Source organism: Hipposideros armiger, unplaced genomic scaffold (assembly GCF_001890085.2).
Source record: "Hipposideros armiger isolate ML-2016 unplaced genomic scaffold, ASM189008v1 scaffold_569, whole genome shotgun sequence".
NCBI lineage: Eukaryota > Metazoa > Chordata > Mammalia > Chiroptera > Hipposideridae > Hipposideros > Hipposideros armiger.
Window position 1 is genome coordinate 658,280 of NW_017731919.1, and position 16,220 is coordinate 674,499.

Sequence of the window (16,220 nt, forward strand, 5' to 3'; positions counted from 1 at the left end):
GATGTATTTTTCTCTGGATGCTCTGTTAGCCCCCAACTGGTGCTTAGCACTTTTATGTAATGTTCTTTTTAGGCAGTTTTAGTTTATGTCATCTTAGGCAGTTAACAGTGATGTTTGCTCTCTGACTCTCCATTGATCAGCCTGATCTGACGAATACTGAGAGACTGCATGTAGAAGTCGACAATGACCCAATCATAATATAAAAATAGAACTTTCCCCCACAACCTGCCCAAGAAACCAACCCCCTTATCTACAATAAAGAACCCAGGAAGCCAACCTGCTGGAAGTCAAACTTGCAGAAAGCCAAATCGCTGTCTCTAGTGACAATCCAGAAATCTAAACAATAACTTCAGTAACTATCAGCCCAAATATAACCAGGGCTTGATTAATAACTGACAACTTCCATACTTTTTGTCCCTGCTTCCAGCATAGGACCAACCAACAAGAGAAAGCCAAATAGGCACCCCTAACAATGACATAGGACGCCCTGCTTCTTGTTAACTGGGCTTCAGCTTCCGCATGCCAACAGCCCTCTTTCTTCCCACTATAAAGCTTTCCCACTCCTCTGCCTGCTTTTGAGTCTCTATGAAAACCCATGTGGTATTGGCTGACTCCCTCAACACATGTCAAGCTCAGAATAAATAGCCTTTGCTTTTCTCATTTAGTTGACCTTTGTTTATTTCCACAATACAGATACATTTTATACATACTTAATACACTCTGCATTCCATATTCCTTTTCAAAGGAATTCCCCTGTGTCGTCAGTATTGCAGTAGCACACTGGGTAACCCTCACCCAAGAGATACCAAAGTTGTGGGTAAAAGCCAAGATGGAGAAGGAGCTCTCTGACCAGTTGAGGATTGTCCCCTAAACCCCTCTTTACCACAAGATTCTCCCAGAAAGTACCCTCATACCTTTCTCATCAGTCCCCTTCCCCTTCCAGGCAACCACTATTGACTTGTATCACCATAGATTTGTTTTCTTTCATTCTTGTGAACTCATAAAATATGAGTTTTTTTATTTGGCTTCTTTCACTCAACAAGATGCTTTGGAGATACATTCATGTTGTTTTGTGTATCAGTAGTTCATTCCTTGTTACTGATGAGTGGTATTTTATTAGATAAATACACTCCAATTTATTTACCCATTTTCCTGTTGATGGATATTCAGGTTGTTTCCAGTTTTCAGTAGCATGAATAAGCTTGCCGAGAACATTCTTATACAACATTTTTTTGTAAATAATTGTTTTCATTTATATTGGATAAATACTTCACAGTGAAATTCTTAGGTCATATGGTAATTGTTATGTTTAACTCTATAAGAAACTGCCAAACAGCTCTCCAAAATAGTTACATCGTTTTCTTTATACTCCCACCAACAATATATTAGAGTTTCAGTTGCTCCACACCCTAGCCAGTGTTTGATAGTGTTTGTCTTTGACTTTAGCATTTTAGTGAGTATAAAATGTTACCTGACTGTGCTTTTAATTTGCATTTTTGTTATAATTAATGATGAGCATCTTTTCATGTGATTATTGGCTTCTTGTATCTCCTTTTGTTAATTGCCTATTCAATTTTTTTGCCCATTTTTAACTTAGTTGTTCTTTTTCTTATTGATGTGTCAGTTTTTTATGTTATAGGATACAAGTCCTTTATCAGATATGTAAATTTTTAATGTTGATGAAGTCCAATATTGTCAGTTTTTTCCCCTTTTATGATGTTTTTTGTTTTTGTTTTTTTGCATCTATCCAAGAAATCTTTGCTGATCCCTGAGATCGTGAAGCTGTTTTCCTTCAATAAGCTTCACGATTCTGGGTTTTACATTCAGGTCTCTGATTTATCTCAACTTAATTTTTGTGTATGAAACTAGATAGGAGTCAACCTAGGTGCATATCCAGTTTTATAGCACCATTTGTTAAAAGACTTTCCTTTCTCCACTGAATTGACCTGGCACCTTGGTCAAAATCAGTTGATGTAGTACATGTGTGGGTCTTTTTCTGGATTCTATTCTAGTCTCTTGATGTATTTGTCTACGATTATACCACTACTACATTTGTCTTAATTATTGTAACTTTATAAGTCTTGAAATGAGATACTGTAAGCCCTTCAAACAAAAAATAATTTTAAATATTAATAATCTTTTAAGAGAGTTTTTGCTATTCTAGATCTTTTTCTTAAAGATTTTCCTATTCTAGATTCTTTGCATGATTTTATATATTTTAGAATCATCTTGTCAATTTCTTCCCAAAAAGCCTAGAATTTTTATAGTAATAGCACTGAATTTGTAGGTCAATTTGGAAAGAATGGGCATCTTAATTATATTGAGTCTGCCAATCTATGAATATGGTATATTTCTTCATTTATTTAAGTCTTCTCAAGTTTCTCAGCAGAATTTTATAGTTTATAGTGGGAGTTTTGCACATCTTTCATTAGATTTATTCCTTCATATTTTATATTTTTTATACTGTTGTAAAAGATGTAATTTAAAAATTTTTATTTTCATAGAAATACAGTTGATTTTTGTGTACTGACCTTGTATCTTGTGACCTTGATAAATTAACATTGATTCTGTTAGGTTTGGGGGAGTTTTTTTGTTTGTTTTGTTATATTTTGTTTTGGTAAATTCTATAGGGTTTTCTACATGCACAATAATATTTTCTGTGAATAGCAACAATTTCAATCTTTATACCTTTTATTTATTTTTCTTGTTTTATTGCACCAGCTAGGACTTCAGATATGAAATTGAATAGAAGTGATGAAAGCAGATATGCTTTCTTGTTTCCAGTATTAGAGGAAGAAGATTTAATATTTTACCTAGAAGTCTAATGTTGGCTGTAGGTTTCATAGATGTTCTTTGTCAAATCAAAGCCGCTACATTGTATTTCTGGCTTGCTGAGAAATGTATTATGTAGAAGTGTTGAATTTTGTTGAATGTTCTTTTTCTGCATCAGTGAGATAATCATGTGGTTTTTCTCCTTTATACAGTTAATGTGATGAACAACATTGACTTTTTGCATAGTGTTAAACTAACGTTGCTTTCCTCAGATAAACCCAGTTGGTCATGATGTATTATCCTTTGTATATATTGCTGGATTCTATTTGCTCATATTTTGTTAAGAATTTCACATCTCTGTTCATAAGGGCTATTGGTCTCTAATTTTCTTTTCTTGTAATGTTTTTGTCAGGTTTAGTATGAAGATTAGCTTTATAAAACAAGTTGAGAAGTATTCCCTTATCCCCTGTTTTCTGAAAGAATTTGAATAAGATTGGTATTATTCTTCTGCAAATATTTTCATTACTGAAAATTATAAATTGTATTTACTTATTTTTTCTTGATCAGTCTTGCTAGGGGAATTATCAATTTTATTTTTAGAAAACAGTATTTCACTTCTTTGATTGTGTATTCTTTATTCATTTACTAATTCATTAATTTCTGCCCCTATTTTTATTATTTCCTTTCATCTACTTACTTAGGGTTTAATTTGATCTTCTTTTTTTAGTTTCTTATGATGGAAATTTAGAGCATTGATTTTATATATTTTTTCTTTTCTTTTTTTAAAGATGTTATTGGGGAATTGGGGAAGGGGAACAGTGTTGGGGAATTGAGGAAGGGGAACAGCCAGGTTGTTGTCCTTCAGTCTTAGTTGTGGAGGGCACAGCTAGCTCAGCTCCAAGTCCAGTCACCATCCGGCCGCCTGTCAGCTTGCAGCTGCTCAGCTCAAGGTGCCGTGTTCAATCTTAGTTGCAGATGGGCGTAGCCCACCATCGCATGTGGGAGTCGAACTGGCAATCTTGTTGTTAGGAGCACGTGCTCTCACCAGCTGAACCATCCTGCCACCTGTTGGCAGCTCAGCTCAGGCACAGCTCACTGTCCCATGTGGGAATCGAACTGGCGACCCTGTTGCTCAGAGCTCACGCTCTTAACCAACTGAGTCATTCGTCCGGCCCTTTTTCTATTTTCTAGTATAAGCATTTCAGACTATAAAATTTTTTCTGACCATTGCTTTAGCTGCATCCCATAAATCGTTATGTATTGCATTTTCATTATCATCAGAGTTTTTTCCTTTTTTTTTTTTTTTTTTAAATAGAGGTAGGACTTACATTGCCATCCAAGAGTTTTCCCACAAGGGCCTAAATGAGCTAGGAACATGCGCCACGGTGACAGTGCCATCACTACAACTGTTCGTTTGCATGTTGCAAATGGAGTATTTTTGATGTGTGTACATATCTATATATGCTCTTCTTAAGACATGATTCTTGAAAACATGACTTGAGCTCAGAGTCACCTGGCAGACAGCTTCTGGTTCCCCCAGCCACACAACTGACACTCCCCTTTCTTCAGGGGCAACGTGTTTGTTTCTTCTCCTCCTCCCTATGGAAGAGTTAGGAGAATGGCAGTTGTTTAAGAGAAATCAGACTGAGGGGCTGACAAATCCACAGTGAAACTAAGAGAAGGATCTTCGATCAATTAAAGGGGAGTCAGCTTTTTGCTTATCCACGAGGGCCTTTTCAAGCTGTCTGGAATATATTTCCCTGACTGTTTAGAGGTGACTGCTGGGTTCCTTGGGGTTGCCTGGGGCTCGTGTAGGAAGGAAACTTCCCTCAACTTGGCATCCTGGAAGTTGGCAATGGTGGACACGTCAGCCTCACTGGTCAGGTCTTCCGTTGAGAAGTTGAGACTTCTGAGCTTGGCAAGAGAGTGTGAGTGCTTGAATGGGGGAAGGTAAGGCCCACCAGCCAGAGCTAAATCTAGATCATGGCCTCTGCTATTTCACCAGCCCTGGCTTCCTACGGACGCTGTGGATGCTGTCACTGCTAGAGCTCTGGGTCAGGTTGGAACTCATGGAAGATAAGGTAGGGGGTGTAACAGATGGTCTTCAGGAAGTCTTTGGAGAAATGACTGGTGTGATCCAGGTGGCAGAGGGAGTGGGACTCTTCAGCGAGGCTCCATCCGATGGAGAGGTGGTGGCCTCTGACTTCTTGTCAGTCCCAGTTTGGCAGAGCAGAGCCGGAGCCCCTGGCGGAGGGACAGGAGCCAGGTCCTTGTTCTCCTCAGGGATGCTGGTGGTGCTATCCCTGTAGAGAGATGCCAGGTCTACAGACATGACCTTTAACCCCTCTAGTCCCTCAGTGTGCTTGCGGGACAAGCCTGCCTTCTGCAGCTGAATGATGGATTCCTGGCTGTGCATTGTCCGTGTCTTGGCTTCTTTCCTGAACAGAAGCCACAGGTCCTTGGCTGGCTTGATATCTTTCTTGGGATGGTGACGCCTCTTTCATTACTTCCATGCTGGAGAGTTCCATAAAGTATTTTCTAATTTACATTGTGATTTCATCTTTGATCCATGGATTTTTATAAGTCTTGTTTAATTTATAAATGTAAATATATGGGGGATTTTCCTGGATATCTTTTTGTTACATCAGACTTTTTGATGGAACCAATTATTTGGATCTATGCTAAATGTTCTTGCCTGCATAAAAAAATAACATAAGGAATTTCTCTTTTAACCCTCTAAAATTCCCTAAATATGGGTTTTGAAATTTTCATTTCTTGGTGTCTTCTTTCATTTATTTCTTTTTGAAACTTAAGATATATTCTATATCTTAATTATGGAACAAATTTTAACGTTATAGAGGTTATCTCCACATATCCTTGCTATAGTTTACTTTCATTTTACGTAGAAAGATGTAAATAATAATTTTTCCATCTTAATGTTAAGTTTGGGGGTGAGTTTTTCTTTATGCAGATTTTTTTTAACCCAAGCTAAAAATTATTTTAGCTTTCAAATAGGTGTCACGAAATGATAATCTCATAATCAGACTAGGTTCTTTAAACAGCATTTTCATTAATTTTGGTTTTTTTAAACTTAATGTTATTAAAGCCTAGACAATTTATATCTTGTATCCAGAAAGCCCAGAAAACAGTAAGGTATACTTAGTACCAAAGCTACAGTAAATGTGATTTCATCCTTTCTGAGGTATAGCCAGCCCACTAGATCTTACAGTAAATTAGAGGTGAACATTGTGAAGATTATCTACCATGTACTGTAGATTTTTCAGAAGGACAACTCAGTAAAAATCTAGATTCAATAAGTGGCAGAAATAAGAGTATCCATTGAATGGGGCCTTTCTGTGTTCATTTTTAGATGATTGTTATTTTTGAAATGTAGTGATTTATCTGATTTATTAAATATCATGAATATCAGGAATTGTAACCAAAAGTGGCTTCTCAAAGAAATCTACCTTATCATGACCTGAGGTAATGGTCAACAAGTCATTCTTACATATACATATGTTTGTGTAGTAATGCAGGAATTCCCAAGGAAATAGTTCTTTTCCCTTTTTATTTCTTCTGTAGCCCTGACAAACAAACAAAACCCTTTGGTGAACCAAATGTCTTCATCAGTGAAAGTCTGATGAAACATTGTGATAAATTATAATCTGCCAGAACGCTGCTTCTATATGGTTCCTTTTTTGATATATTTTTATTTGGAAATGTTTACATCAGTACAGTGGAACTAAATTTTAAGAGACACTGGATGCCATTACTTTGGATTCATTAGTTTATTACAAAAGAGAGACATGGAATTTATTTACATGATGAGATTTCACAACTTCAGTGGAAGGGGCAGCTTCACGTGATGCCATGTCAATAGTGACTTATTTCAGCCTACATCCTTTCCAAGAAGCCACCATCTCTAAATAAGAAGTAACCCTTGTCGTCTAGAACTACTTTGATGCCTCCATATTCTGGAAGAACTTTATCTCTAACTTTCACACTGACTGATGGACTCTCGCTGCCCTTTCCTTAAGAGCCTGATCCAACAGCCTGATACTACTGTTGCTTGCAATACTTTTCCTTGATATTTTTCTGGAAGATAATGCCTCCGTTGGTTACAGTTTCCATAGCACTGCTTTCAACTAATAATCAAAGAGAGGGAGAAACTTTGTAAATGCCTATCCTGCCATGACTCTGGCATCAGCAATTCGTACTCTGCTCTCACACTGCGACCCCAAGGAAAAACCTGCAATCTTCTATATGGGTCTTAAAATTCAAACATATGTAAGGATGGAAAGGCTTTCTGATACAGCTCTCCAGAGATAATTGTTTTATTCTCAAAACAGGTAGGATCATTCTGGTGCTGATCAGACAGATACCTCTCTAGCTTCATACAAACGTATCTCTTCCCTGTCCTTTGATTGATGGTGACTGTCTCTGCCCTCTTACTACACATGGAGGAAACAATGTCTATAACACTCAGTGTGATCAGGGACTTGGCCCTTAATGAAATTCCAAATAGGGGTCAATTGACTTATTTTATCATGTAGTCCAATTCTAGTCAAATGCTGTGGGCACGGGACTAGGAAAGGAAAACTCAGGGCCTACTTCTGCTGGTATTGCCCCATGGGACCTGGTCTTTTTACTCTGTGTTTGGAATTGAGCAGATGAGGTGTTTGGGTCCCAGCCAGACTGTTGGGTTCATCGTAGATTTGTACAAACTTAAATGACTTGGTCTTGTCATCTGTAGAACTAAGGATGACCCATGGCCAGCTTGTTTCAGTCTACTTCTTAGGGTGAATAGGACTGTAGGATCAAAGTAAAAAGATGTAAGGGGGAGCATGTCTTCTTGCTCGTACTCTGGCATATCGATCCAATAAGGCCCAGTCTTCACGTTTATAAGACTTTACTGACCCCATTTGCTTTTTTTTTTTTTTCAGGGTACAACTGAAGTGGAAATTAAGAAGAAAGGCCCTGGATCTCTCTTAGTTTCCATGGACCAACTGGCCTCCTATGGACGGAAGGACAGGATCAACAGTATCCTGAGTGTTGTTACAAATACACTAGTAGAAGGTATGTGCCCTGTGATGTCAGTCCAAGCTGCTGAGTTACAAATATATGTGTGCATGATAAATATAATCCCTGTCACTTAGTTTGAGTTTTGCAAAAATTGTCTCTGAGCTTTAGGAGTAGAGTCTACTGGTTCTAGAAACCAGCACCCCAAATCTGCATGCAGAAAATCCAATAAGGCCTTCAAAGCTGTTGCCAGCATTGTACACACATAGGTAAGAAGTGTGAAGGGATGACGCATGGGTGAGGATCTGAAGGAGTCTCTGGAATCGTCGTCCTGTGGAGCCAGTGGGGTGCTGTGAGGCATAAAGGAATGCAGACTGAAGAACTGTGAACATACGAGATGGTGGAGTCCCCCTCATGCCCTCTACCCCAAAACGTACCTACCTCTTTTCCTTTTTAGCTACTTAAACCCTTTTTGTTTTCCCTTAAGGATTGAGTATGCAGTGCATTTTTTTTTAATAGAGCTCTTTTTTTTTTTTTAAGATTTTATTGGGGAATTGAGGGAGGGGAACAGCGCTGGGGAATTGGGGGAAGGGGAACAGACAAGTTGCTGTCCTTTTGTTCTTCAGTCTAGTTGTGGAGGATGTCACTTCACTGGCCCATGTTGGTATTATCATTGTGCTCTTCCCGGGCGAGGCAGATCAGTTGCCGGCCTCTGGACGGCCGCTCACTGCGGCTGCTGGCCGCTCACACCGGCTGCCGGCCACACACGGTAGCCCGTGGCAACCCATTGCAACAGGGGCTGCAGCCTACACCATCGCCAGCGACTCATGGCAGCCCAGCTCCAGGTCGAGCTGTTGTTCACCATCTTAGCTGTAGTGTCACTGACCCTCATGTGGGATCCGAACCGGGGCCCTGCTGCTCAGAGCTGCGTCCCAAGCCAACTCTTAACCAACGCGCCACTCGGCCAGCCCTGCTGTGCATTTTGATTGCTCTTAATTCTGCCTGTCTTCAAACACCCCCACATATCCATAAATATATCCGACGTGTGGATAGGTAAGCTGAGGCCCCTCTTCCTGTGGCGCTCTGTGCCGCAGGACAAGAGCAGCCGCTGTTGAGTCATCGCATGTCTGCAGCCATGCCGCTGGCAGTGCCTGCACTCACATTAAGCAGCTCCTCCATGATAGCCTGACATGCAGGCAAACATCTGAGGATTTTCCCCAGCAAGTGTCAGCTTTCTGTCCATTTGTGGTCCTCTTGCTTTCCGGGCTCCTCTCGTGTTCTTTGGAGGTAGATTCAGGGACGAAGTTTTCTTTCACCAGGTTCTGATTGATTCTGCACGAATCTTCTTCATTTGATTCATGTTGATTTAGCTGAGTTGTCCCATTATAGATCCAAACTATTCTTGTCTTTCTGTCAATTACAGTTGACTTACAATATATTCATTACTGGGATACAAGATAATGATTAGACAGTTATATAACTTACAACCCCAGTAAGTCTAGTGCCCACCTAACACCATACATAGTTATTACAATATTATTGACTGTCTAGTCCCTGTGCTGTGCTTTACATCCCCATGACTGTTTCTATAGCTGCCAATTTGTACTTCTTAATCCCTTCACCTTTTTCACCCATCCCCCAACTTCTCTCCTCTCTGGCAGCCATCAATTTGTTCTCTTTATCTATGAGTTTGTTTTTGTTTTATTTGTTCGTTTATTTTGTTTTTTAGATTCCACACATACATGAATTCATATGGTATTTGACTTTCTCTGTCTGGCTTATTTCACTTAGCTTAATATCCCCTAGGCCCATCCATGTTGTTGCATATGGTAAGATTTCATTCTTTTTCTGGCTGCGTAATAGTCCATTGTGTATATGTACTACAACTTCTTTATCCACTCAGATCCAGGTTATCCTTCAGGTCTCAAATTGGTGTTCCTCAGAATTCAGATACCCAGGCTAACCTAACAGTAACCAGTTCCTGAGATAGAGAGACTCAAAATTACCCTGGTGTCCTTGGGACAACTTATTTTTTAAATCATCTAGGCCCAACACCACTTCTGCTCTGTGTGTGTGTGTGTGTGTGTGTGTGTGTGTGTGTGTGCGCGCGCGCGCACGCACGCGCGTGTTGGATAGGGGTGTCTGTGGTGAAGGGAGAATCCCTAGAAAGAAACTCCCTTGGAGCGTTTACATCCGTATATATGGGCAAGGAGTTACACTTGACCTAGACTAATCTGGAGAATGTAGCAAGTAAAAAGAATATTGAACAACTGCTTTCAACTACCTGAACAACTTTAGTTATTCCTGTTTTCTTTCAGTCCCATAGAGGGTCTTGTCTGATAGAACATCTTTAAGCCCTATAGCTTGTACTTTGAGATTGCAGTTAAATAGCTGCAGATCATAAGAATTCCAAGATAAAAAATACTACAATATTTTAAGAACTTTGGCTAGTTTTATTCTTCACTTGGAGACCAATATAAGATTTCTGTGATTATCTATGGCAGTTGAGAAAGCAAACTAACAACAGGCATATTTTATTATTGGCAAAGACATCAGAACAGGAGAACTATCAGTACAGTGCAACAGCTATTTGTTGATTACCTCAGTGACCTAACACAGGGGTATGGCAAATATATTTGCTCAAAAAATGTTTGTTGCACTGAATTTTGCTGTGCTTGGAATGGTGGGATTGGTGCTGTGCTGCAGGATTCCTTCTAGAGGCCTAGTGCTTCCATCCTTCTACTGAGTTGGTGATAAACCAGTGGAGTGTTACTATCTTTCTCTATTCCCTTTTCTTCCTCTTCTCCCTGTTCTCTTCTTTCCCTTTCTGTCCTGCTTTCATTCTCTACCCTCTGCCAAGCAGCACGCACGTAAAAAAAAAGATGCAAGGGAAGCTCAGGGGAGAGAGAGACAGCTGCAGTTGTGTTCCTGAGTGGGAAGCCATTCCACTTCTTTCCCCCTTTTCTAAGCCCTCATGTTCACATTGCCGGTACCTTTCATGCCTTTTCCTGCCTTCTATCCCTTCTCCTAGTGTTTAACTTCCTTTGTTAAAACTGATGAGACAGAAGTGCTGTAAGCAAAGAGCGCTGAGTGGCTGGAGCTGAAAAACATGAGAGGGAATTAAAAGCCATGAAGAGAGATCCATCCTATTTAACCCCTGGTCCCTCTGGATTTAATGATCACTACAACAGGAAAAGCCAGAATTGAGGGAGCAATTGTTACTGCTGCTTCTCAGACCCGCAGTTAGGAAACTGACATTATTTTAATCCAAAGATTAACATTATTATTATTTAAAACCAAAGAAGCAGGCTCCTACCTACTTAATGGCTTAGAAACCACAGTGGAAAATTCCAGAATACTATAAATAATGAGAAAGTCCTGTGTTCTCTGCCTCACCCCTATCCTGTTGCAAACATGCTCACCAGGATCCAGCAAACTCAGCAGAATTCACAGTGAGCAAAGCCATCAGTTTTGGGGCTATTTCAGAGGACTGGGGGTGGGGTGTAGGCAAAGAGTAGTATGGTGTCACTTCCTGGCCATAAAGCTGTGGGAAAAGGGGAAAGAGTTAGTGAAGTAAGAGTGAGGAAGTAATGAAGGCACTTGGTATTATTGATTCTCAGATTAAACAGTTTCAAAAACTCCCCTGTAGGGCCAGATGGATTCATGTCTTGTTAGGGAGACCACTTCATAGTCGGTGTAGAGGCCTGACCACCGCACTGTATTTCTGAAGCTGATGTCGAATAACATTGTATGTCAACTATAATTATATATGCATATAGTCACATAACGTGGAGTAGAGTGTGGGAATGGAGTCAATGGGATTGTAATAGATAAGTATGATATCGGGGGTGGGAGGGCAGTAGATGGGGAAGGGGGGTTGCTTCTGTGTGAAGGGTAAAAAGGATAACTATTGCATTGTTCTGTACACCTAAAACTAACACTAAAAAAATTAATTAATTAATTAATTTTACAAAAACCCTCCCCTGTAGAGGCAACTGGCTATAACCATTGCTGCCGCAATTTATTCATTCTTTTATATAGCTGACAAACATCAAGTGTCAGTACAGTTCTCTGGTATCTGCCTTCCTGGTGCAGCTGTAAGCTCTGAGGGTGGGGACTCTTGTTCATCAGTGTATTCCTAGTGCCTCGCAAATTTTAAGTGCTTAAAAGTTTTTAACTGAACTGAGAGAAGCCCTTGCCTTCAGAAACCTCATGATCAGCTAACGCCACCATCTTGGTGGAAATATGAGGCCATCTCTGAAAACAATTTCCAGTACTTCTGAAGTTGAGACCCACAGTACCCTCTCTGAACATGTCCAGGAGCAAAGTAAGGGAAACCCCACAAACCTTTGGGCATCTCACCCCCATATGTTAACCCATTCCCCCAGACCAGATACTTCCTCCATTCCAGACATGTGGGGCCAGTAAGATTGCAAAGTTATGAGCTACTTTATAGACTTACTTATTCACGTGATTGATCTTTTCTAGCTGCTAAGGTTCCACATTGTCTTCCTTTTGGTAGAACAGAAAAGATCCAGAGAATATTTCCTCCTCAGAAAATGTGGATGAGAGATACCTCGTATCTTTCCCTCTAGGAATCTTCTTGGTGCCCCATAGGGTAGGAAAACCCCTCTTTACTGTCTGGCAAAGACTTGGAGCCTAGCTCATTGTAAAACATAACAATTGTGTCAACTGTCAGAAACGTGAACAGTAGCTGCTTCAACCTCCACGTGCCGGTGAGCAGCAGACATTTGGAGAAGGGAGGAGATTAAAAAAGGAACGGAACCAGATTTCCAAATATGTACTACAAGAATTTATGGAAATAAGAGAACCTTTTCATTTTCTTTTTTGGGGAAGAATACTAAATTTACCTTGGGAAGGGAGGGAGTTCTATGAGGAAGAAGCCAAAGCAAATTTTCTTCACAGACTTCCTTTCCCACGCAGACTCCCACATGGCGCTTACAGTGGCCCTTAAATCTGAAAAACCAAGGCAACCATTTTCTTAGCAACCAGGGAGCCAATCAGAAACCCAACCAAAGCACCCCATCTAAAATAAAGCCATCACCATGGGCACCATCCAGCTGATTGGCAAAAGGGAAGTAGATTAATTGAAGGCAGCCATCTTGTTCTTAGTGAAATGTTGGAAAACTTGCCTTTATTCCCTGAATGATTTGGTTTTGTCAACAGAATTGGGTGGAGGGGGATGCAGTTATAGCCAACCCTGTAGAACAATACCTTGCCTATAAGGATTATCGTGCTGACAGGTTTGCCAGGTTACACCTCTTAAAGGCCATTCTCTTAGGTCAAAGTCCTTGGACTTCCGTAATCCTAGTTAGTATATTCATACTCAATTTGAGGAGAGCTTTGTTTCCTAGGGCCTCATACCTACATGGTTGTAGCTGCTAGCCGAATGATTCTCTGCCTTGACTGTCTAATCATCCTTTTTAGACTTTGCTTTGTAAACGACCTTAGAGATTATCTAGCACAGTGATTTTCAGTCTGTGTTTATCAGAGCCCTAGGATTCTGGGAACTACGTTAGGAAAGGAAGAAATGAATTGGACTGAGCTCCAAGCTCTTTTTCCTGCCTTAACTAGAGCAATTCCTGGTTTATCTATTTTGTATATTGGCGCTTACATGAAATCTTATTTGGAAAATAAAAACAAACAAAACAGGTTCTGCTTCTAAAAGAGACAAAAAGAGACTGAGAGTATAAGACAAAATCAGGAGAGAAAGAAAAGGGAAAGAAGAACAAGACTGAGGAAAGGAGAGAGGAAGCAGATAAGGAGAGAAGGAAAGGACAAAAGTGGGAGACGGCAAGAGAGAAGGAGAAAGGTAGAGGGAGGAGAGACGAGAAAGAGGAAGGAAGGGAGAACTGGAAATGGGACTTACATTCATAACTGAATTGGGAATTATAAACTCACTGATTTGTACTTCTTTGGGAACATACGAGATACATTCCACATGGCTTGGTTGACGACACTGATTCTGCTGTAAAGATAATAATAATAGCAAATATTTCTGTAGCACTTACTGTACGCTAGGGTGTTCTGAGGCACTTGATCTATTTTTTAGCTCATTTAATTCTCACAGGAAATTGAAATTACTTGCTCAAGGTCCCCCAGGGAGCAAGCGTCTGAGCCGGTATTTGCACCCAGCTATGTCTGGCTTCGGAGTCTGTGCTTTCGACTGCTTCTCTGATAATAAGTTAATGATACAATGTATAATATAATACCTTTTATTGAGGACTTACCTTATGCCAGGCACTGTGCCATCTGCTTTACATACATCAGCTCATTTAATCCTTAATGAATGGATGAGTATGAGCTTAGTTCTATAACCTGCGACGTACCCGGTAAGTGCCATTTCAGATGCGGCAACTGAGGCACAGAGGAGTCCTACTTTGCCTGAGATCACACAGCTTGTGAGTGTGGAAGCCAGTTGAACCTGGGAGTCAGACTCCAAAAGCTAAGCTCCTAACCACTATGCTGTGCTCCCAAAACGGATGGCTTGAGTTTTGTTTATAACTAGATCCTTATTAACTGGGAAGTGACCTGGTGCTGAGCACGCCTCCTCTCTCCCTTTGAGAGAAGGGGAAAAGAGGGAAAGTCAGCACTCACGCCACCTTGATTTCCATGTTAATAACAGTGGTAATGCCCCAATGAGGATTTGTAATTATCCCTTCTGTTTTCTTGATGTGATTGAGGGGTCACCTTTGTTCTTTACTCACTACAGAGCTGGAAGAGTCTCAGAGAAAATGCCCACCATGCTGGTATAAATTTGCCAATACTTTCCTCATCTGGGAGTGTCACCCCTATTGGATAAAGCTGAAAGAGATTGTGAACTTGATTGTTATGGACCCTTTTGTGGACTTGGCCATCACCATCTGCATTGTCCTGAATACACTGTTTATGGCAATGGAGCACCATCCTATGACGCCACAATTTGAACATGTCTTGTCCGTAGGAAATCTGGTAAGATAGAGCACCATCTTCTGATTTTGTGACCTGAACGTGTTTTGCCTGTAGGACACCTTCTTTGATACTGAAAGCTAGAGTCAAGTTGAAAAGAAAGTAATAGTTCATTAGAAGACAAATGCTTCCACATATGCTGCGGCCCCAGCCGCTTCTGCTCGCTGTTGTGATCCCTTGGCTGTTTCCTCTTTCTGCAGAACTTAGAAGATGTCATTTAGGAGCTGTTGGCAGGAAACCAACCATGGTGACAGAATGGGAGGCATGGTGCAGTGGGTTGGTTTCAGCAGCCTGAGCCAAGGACTTCTGATTATTTTTTTTTTCTCATTCTGTTTCTCACATTAATTCCTGCAGTGCTCTAGCAAATCACTTCCCCTTTCACCTTTAGTGACAACCACCACAAAATAAGTGAGCCGTTTTAGTTCATGAAATGTAACTATACATTTGCCTGCACTGTCATGTTACTAATCCATATGGGGACTGTCTCTGGTAAATTTTTAGCTCTAGGCTGTTTTCCCTCTCCAGTCCAACTTCCGGGCTATCTTCCAGTTTCCACCATTCGTTGATCTGTGCCAAATTTATTTTAATGTTCGCTTAAGTCATATATTTAATGTATGATATTATTTAGAAGAGAAATATGCACTTTAAAAAAAATTGGTTACATAATGTACTTTGAAGTCAAGTAGTTGTGATTTGGTGATTATCTGTTTTACTTATTAAGTTCCAAAACTCAGGAGTTGTTTAATTTTGATAGATAGTAAACAGTTAATTGGAAAGAACCCTCTAGGTCATCTGGGCCTCATTATTCCTTAGGAGTTGCACCACAGGCATGTCAGATCTAATTGTTCCCATTCAATTTGAGCATGATCTCGGCCTGATGTTTGGTTTTTCTCCCTCTTCCTTCCCTCTCTCCCTCCCTCCCTCACACTGTCTCTCCCTCTCCCCCAGTCTCCCTACCTCTTACTCTACCCCCCCACACACACATATACACTCACATGCACAGTTTCTGCCTTAAGTCCCAACACACTATTAAAGTTTAATATTTTGAGTTCTGACTCTAAAAACACATATGGCAGAGGGATCCTTTGTCTGGCTAGTCCTTGTGGGCTACTGTGTTCCCAGGCACACATCCAGGATGACTCCGTAGTCTTTCCAGTCTGCATGTCTGGGTCAGTGACGTGCTTCAGGCTCACTGCTTTGATGTAATGAAGACCCACAATCTTGACACAGGGCACTCCCACAGGCTGTCCAGGAGAGCTGCCAGCTGGCTCTGAAGGGTGCCTGAGGGTGGGCTTACTGAGTGTTGGGCTGACCCAGGGGCTTGGCCATCAAGCTGCATTTTGAGCCAATCGACAACAATATCCTATAGAGATATACCGGGTAAGCTATATTTTATTAGCCACTGGTGACGTATGGAGAAATATGACTTGATCAATTTTGCTGTTGATAGTGGTTGTGGT

The 16,220-nt window shown here is 40.6% G+C and overlaps 1 protein-coding gene and 1 pseudogene across 1 annotated transcript in view; one reads left to right on the forward strand and one right to left on the reverse strand.

Moving 5' to 3' along the window:
* SCN8A (sodium voltage-gated channel alpha subunit 8) overlaps window positions 1–16,220 on the forward strand; it is a 203,388-nt gene that overhangs the window by 124,559 nt on the left and 62,609 nt on the right. The window contains exons 13-14 of the mRNA XM_019623876.1: window positions 7,716–7,848; window positions 14,525–14,763. Coding sequence (XP_019479421.1) covers window positions 7,716–7,848; window positions 14,525–14,763 — 372 coding nt within the window. The remainder of the gene's footprint in view (window positions 1–7,715; window positions 7,849–14,524; window positions 14,764–16,220) is intronic.
* LOC109371417 (10 kDa heat shock protein, mitochondrial pseudogene) lies at window positions 6,604–6,965 on the reverse strand (annotated as a pseudogene).